This window comes from Mixophyes fleayi, chromosome 3 (genome assembly GCF_038048845.1).
Source record: "Mixophyes fleayi isolate aMixFle1 chromosome 3, aMixFle1.hap1, whole genome shotgun sequence".
Classification (NCBI taxonomy): Eukaryota; Metazoa; Chordata; class Amphibia; order Anura; family Limnodynastidae; genus Mixophyes; species Mixophyes fleayi.
Genome location: NC_134404.1, coordinates 129527646 through 129534050, shown reverse-complemented (window position 1 = coordinate 129534050; position 6405 = coordinate 129527646). Strand labels below are relative to the sequence as shown.

Sequence of the window (6405 nt, the reverse complement as noted above, 5' to 3'; positions counted from 1 at the left end):
CCTGGACAAAACCAGGGGTGCAAATTAGCATTCTGTTTTGCACATAAGTTAAATACTGACTATTTATTCATGTAGCACACAAATACTTGATAGCTTATTTGTACACTGAAATTTAAAGTTGATATTTGTGTGCTACATGAAAAAACAGTCAGTATTTAAATTATGTGCAAAACGGAAAACTAATTTGCACCCCTTGCATTGTAACATGGTTTTGTCCAGATAAATATATATATATATATATATATATATATATATATATATATATATATACACACACACACACACACACACAAGTTAACCCGTGCATGATACTCATGCATTCTAGTCAAATCAAGCTACTTAAGGTGTTAAAAAGGTTCTTGTCATGCATTTGGGCCATAGCCCAGGCCTCAACCACCAACCACTCCCCACTGTCACCCCCGGCAACCACCAACCACTCCCAACTGTCACTTCTCCTTCAAGAAATATATAAATATTTTTTTAAAATCTTTATAAACACTTTTAACAAATTAAATTAACAAATTAAAAACATCTTAGTATACCAAATTTCAGCCCTTTCTGAATTTTTTTTCCACACACACTAAGAATTTAGTAGGTCAGTGTATAACTCCGCCCAGCAGGTGGCGCTGCAGCTTGGTTTTATTTTTTCCACACACACACAGACAGACTAACACACGCCACTAGACATTTATATTATAGATAAATATATAAGCTTTACAGTTATAAATCCATATACAAAAAATAATGCAATAGATACAAACATGATATACAGCATAAAGTTATTGAGTGGTGCATTATCTGAAAAAGGTCATGTTGCAGAGATTTAATGCTCCAACGATACAATTTTTAAGTTTTAATTTCACTATTCTGCGGAATGTCCATTCTGTTCCTTATTTGTAAATTCTGCATTGCCCTTTTTGTGACATTTACAGTCTATAAATGAAGCTGGAAACAAAAATGATGGGGGAAATTTCACATGGAACACTTAAAGCCAAACTACACACTCATATACAGAATGAGAATAGTCCATGGAATAGTTTTAGAATATTTCACTCATCTTTACTCTAGGGAAATAGCAATGTTGCACTGACAAATCCTGGGGACATGAATCCACATACCCCAGTACAATCTTTCTGTTTTAACTTTGTAATGTGCCCTGTACTAATAGTAGCCATAAAACATTCATTATGAAATACAGGTGGGAAACAGTTTTTAGGATAATGAAGGCAGATAGCACTTACTGAGTGATTTCCATTTCATTGTCATCACTAAACAGAGATGTCACATCAACTGAAGCATTATTCAGAAGACTTTTAATCTGCAGAAGAAGATAAGCAAGACATAAACAGTGTAAAGTATACAATAACTATTGTCATTTTTGTGGAATGGCCAACCAAGTGTCTATGGGGCTGATTTATTAAAGTAGCACTAATCAAAGTGATCTAACATTATTTTATCACTGTAAACAGCTGAGTAATACTCAACTGCCATGGCAATAAATATCCAAGGGGATGAAGAGTATCCGTTTGCTCTGGAGCCCCTGAATTGCCCTACTAAGGCCTGGCACATCTGTGGAATGAGAAGCTTGATATCCGCTTCCAGTTCCTCTATTATAACAAAAAGAAAGTAAAAAAGTGATATATAAAATATAAGATATTATATGTTGGGTATATCTATATATCTTCTCTTCTGTTTTAAAACAGATTTGAGACTTTTATAAAAAAAAATATTTGTTTTCTCTTTTTGTTAATGCCATGTTGAGATATTTGTTAAACAGGCTCCCCAATGCAAAGTCATGGTGATATTAAAGCTGGCAGGGTTAACAAAGGTAATGCTTGCAACAATCCCTGAACTGTAAAGGGCAAAGCGAAAAAACCCTATTGTTACAATAAGCATTTCATCCTTTCAGTAATCTGCCTCTAGTTGTGGACAGCTTGTGTTACAGAATGAGTGGTGCCTGAGTAATTGCAATCATCATGCAAACGTAATGGGGGAAAGCAGTGCAATAACAATGCTGGATCAGATAAATAAGCAACATAATCTGAGGGTAAATAGTGAAGAGTAGTAATAGTAGTACAAGCAGTAGTCATTGGGTGTCATTACCTTTCCAATTCCTCTATCTTGACATTAGAAAACAGATCTTTAAAATGACAAATCACTTTATGAATAAAAACATATTGTGCCTGAGTCATTAAGGAGAGCAAAGCAAAAAAATTGAGTAAATTTGCTTGTGGACAAACCATGTTATAATGCAAGGGGTGCAAGTTTATTATTTTGCCCATTAGGTAAATACTGACTGTTTTTTCATGCATCACACAAATACACTGAAATGTAATGTTGATCTAGGACATGCCATACCCCAACTATAAATATGTCCCTACATTTTAATTTTACCTCCCCTCCAATGCAACATGGTTTTGCCCGGGTGCAAAGTTACTCCTTTTTTATGCTTTGCTCTCCTTAATGACTGAGGCCCACTGTTTCTTAAGAAACAGTATAATCTTACTCCATGAAAATGTAAGATGAATTAGAACTTTAAAAAGAAAGAACATTTCAAATTACATATTCAGCACCAACAGTTCAGGTTATATGGACTAATACTGCACAATAATGTATGATAATAAAATGTACATACCTTATCATAAGCTTGTTTGGAAGTAAATTTACTTTCAAGAGATGTTACATTTACAATTACAGACCTCTTTTTCATATCTATAATCAAGACATAAATGTAATAAGACAACCACATTTTACGACAACCACAAAACAACCACAATTACAAACATAGGGTGCCTGATACATTAAGGAATGTAAGGCAAAAAAGGAGTACATTTATTCCTGGATAAGCCATGTTACAATGCAATAGGTGAAAACTAGTTTATTAATAAATAATAGCTGTTTTTATAGCTTTTTGTTTTTACACTGAAATTTGAAGTTGATCTAGAACGTGCACTACCCCAACTATACATCTGTCCCCATATTTTAAATTTACCTCCCCTCCAATGCAACATGGTTTTTCTAAGGTACAAAGTTATTCCTTTGTTTTGCTTTACTTTTCTTAATGAATCAGGCCCATAGTGATTGGAATCTGCCATCATATTAATTTTTCTTAATTATATTTATTTAATTATATTTATATTAAAACAACAGCTTTAAAAAACACAATAAAACACTTTCAGACATCTTTGTAAATAATTATCTGGATTCCTAATAGGATTTGGAAAACACTGAAGCATATGACATGAAGTATATATAAAACAAAGATCTACAGTCAGCTTGATATTTAAACTTACCTGGGCTAAATATCGCTTGGAATCTGTCATTGGAAATTGTGCAGGTGTCACCAGAGAATGCTGGGTGACAGTGACATTCAGGAGTGCAGGATGACCCAGACCTGATGCAAGTCCCACCATTGTAACAGTAATCTGCAGAACACTCAGGACAGGAGCATGATGTACCATCACCTGTACACACAAATGAGTACAATCAGTCCTCTTGTAGGTCTGACTAATTATAACTAATGCAGGGTGAACAACAGGAACATAGTGCAAGACATTCTTTCAGAAAAATGCTTTGGAAAGATAATAGATTTCTATCAGTGTTGGTGTGTCAAGATAGGACACATCACATATACAAAAGTGGTCTAAGAAATATTTTACATTTTTTATTTTTACTGGTATTTAAATTTGAAGTGAACTTTCAGTGATGAAAGAAAATTCCCAACCTATTTAGGATTAGCAATAAAAAGACTCTGGATAATAATATTACGGTTATCAAAGCAAAAAGTGTAATTTTGCTATGAGGCCACTATAAGTCAACAGCCCAATAGCCATGTAGTTGTGTACAGTGTATAAGGACCCTCAATATCTCCTCTCTCTTCCCCAGTCATGCTCTCTCTACGCAACTTAATTGTCTGTTACCGGTCGCAGCATTGTTGTCAAGGTGAATGGACATGATATAGGGTAATAGACACACCTCTGGTGTGGATTGGATTTAGAGCAACAGTAAATCTCAATAATAGAATAGACCAAGGAGATTGTGAAAGAGGCATGTGTAGTGACCTAGTGGTTAGCACTTCTGCCTCACAGCACTGGGGTCATGAGTTTGATTCCTGACCATGGCCTTATCTGTGTGGAGTTTGTATGTTCTCCCTGTGTCTGCGTGGGTTTCCTCCGGGTGCTCCGGTTTCTTCCCACACTCCAAAAACATACTAGTAGATTAATTGGCTGCTATCAAAATTTACCCTAGTCTCTCTTTGTGTGTGTGTCTATGTTAGAGAATTTTGACTGTAAGCTCCAATGGGGCAGGGACTGATGTGAATGCGTTCTCTGTACAGCGCTGCGGAATTAGTGGCGCTATATAAATAACTGATGATGATGATGTGTAGACTTGCCCCCCATGATCCCATGGTCTGCGTGTTTTACTGAGCGGAAAAAAGAGGTTTCCCTTGCGGACGATTATGTGACCAGGATCAGAGAGTGTCACTAGTGGCTGATGGTGTGTCCAGGATCATAAAGTGCTACTGCCTCCGCCCCAAAAAACTAGACTGGCATTGTTTTCTTTTTGTAGGAGGAGGGGCTCAATTAATATTTTTGGACATAGGCCCTCTGCACTTGACATCTCATATGACCCTGGTTCAGCATATGATGGCTCCTAGACCTTGGACAATTTGTCAAGCTCTACTCATACTGGAAGTGTCTGTGGAGTCTGTCCTGCTCGCTGTTCAAACATAGAACAGACCAAGGAGATTGGGAAATAGGCATATGTTGACTTGTCATATATAGGGCGCATGCCGGGACAGACATATAGATACAAAGTAAGAAAGAGTTCGTAAAGAATCCAAAAAGTGCCTTTGGAATTATCTATTTCGTATATTTCAGAAAAAGTCCAAGGAAATTCCTTTGAAATTATCTGTTTTGTATATAATTCTTCAGCCGTGTGGTTTTCTCTAAGTGATAGCCAACAGAAAAAGAAAAAAGAAATCGTGCAGTATTGTTAATACTGAAATAGTTATTTGTCTCAATACCGCCACCTTATGACTAAATCAGTATTTCAGTGAAATGATTAAACACTACTACTTCAGCACAACTTGGTGTGTGTAAGATTAAATTTGATTGCAGGGGCATTAGCCCCTTAAGCTGTACTCACACAATAAGAAAGGAAATGCAGCCTCATGTATACATCGAGAGAGCAATACATCTCCTTTCCTTCTCAGGATTGTCAGAACTCGTGAATATGAAATATAGAAATAAAAAACACCAAAATTTGACATAATATCCTTCCATTGAATGATTATATAGAATTTTAATCAATATAAAATGGGGTGTGTTTTGTATTGCATAACGGAGCCTCTCCTACTATATTAACTGTGGTAGAATCGGACCAAATTCCATAAAAATCAGCACAGCATATGCATATGATTTAATAAAAAGCACAATAAAAACAAATGACAAATAACAAATCAAGCTGCTCTCTATAGAAAGCATATATACTCCTACCAAAAATCGGAGTTACAGTCAGCGGTGAAAGAAGTGGGATCTCGTGCCACATAGACCAGATAGCCTTCTCTTCTTATTGTAGTAGTAGTTAAGAATTAAAAGAAATTCAAACCAACGCGTTTTAACCCTACTGCTCGGGTCTTTCTCAAGGTGATTGCAATCAAGGTGAGGCAATCTATATAATCATTCAATAGAAGGATATTATGCCAGATTTTGGCGTTTTATATTTCTATCTTTCAATCCTGAGAAGGAAAGGAGATGTATTGATCTATCTCGATGTATACATGAGGCTGCATTTCCTTTCTTATTGTGTGAGTACAGCTTAAGGGGCTAATGCCCCTGCAATCTAATTTGATCTTACACACACCAAGTGGTGCTAAAGTAGTAGTATTTAATTATTTCACTCAAATACTGATTTAGTCATAAGGTGGCGGTATTGAGACAAATAACTTTTTCAGTATTAACAATACTGCACATGATTCCTTTTTCTTTTTCTTTTGGCTATCACTTGGAGAAAAACACACGGCTGAAGAAATATATACGAAACAGATAATTTCAAAGGAATTTCCTTGGACTTTTTCTGAAATATAGAAAATAGATAATTCCAAAGGGACTTTTTTGTATTCTTTACAAACTATTTCTTACTTTGTATTTATGTCTGTCACGGCGGGCCTCCTCTTATGATCTTAATGGCAAGACAATCATAATCATCATTATCAACATTTATTTATATAGCGGCAGAAAATTCCGTAGCGCTTTACAATTGGGAACAAACATTAATAAGACAATACTGGGCAAAACATACAGACAGAGGTAAGAGAACCCTGCTCGCAAGCTTACAATCTATTGGACAACTAAAACAGCATGTTGTTGAGCTATCTAACCTGTCAGAAGCAGTTCCAAAAAA

The 6405-nt window shown here is 35.7% G+C and overlaps 1 protein-coding gene across 1 annotated transcript in view; it reads right to left on the bottom strand.

The window, feature by feature from the left end:
- Positions 1–1237: 1237 nt before the first annotated feature.
- Positions 1238–6405, bottom strand: part of LOC142143182 (uncharacterized) — a 29450-nt gene continuing 24282 nt past the window's right edge. Inside the window, exons 11-13 of the mRNA XM_075200891.1 lie at positions 3294–3464; positions 2636–2712; positions 1238–1318 (exon numbers count right to left, since the gene is read on the bottom strand). Coding sequence (XP_075056992.1) covers positions 1238–1318; positions 2636–2712; positions 3294–3464 — 329 coding nt within the window. The remainder of the gene's footprint in view (positions 1319–2635; positions 2713–3293; positions 3465–6405) is intronic.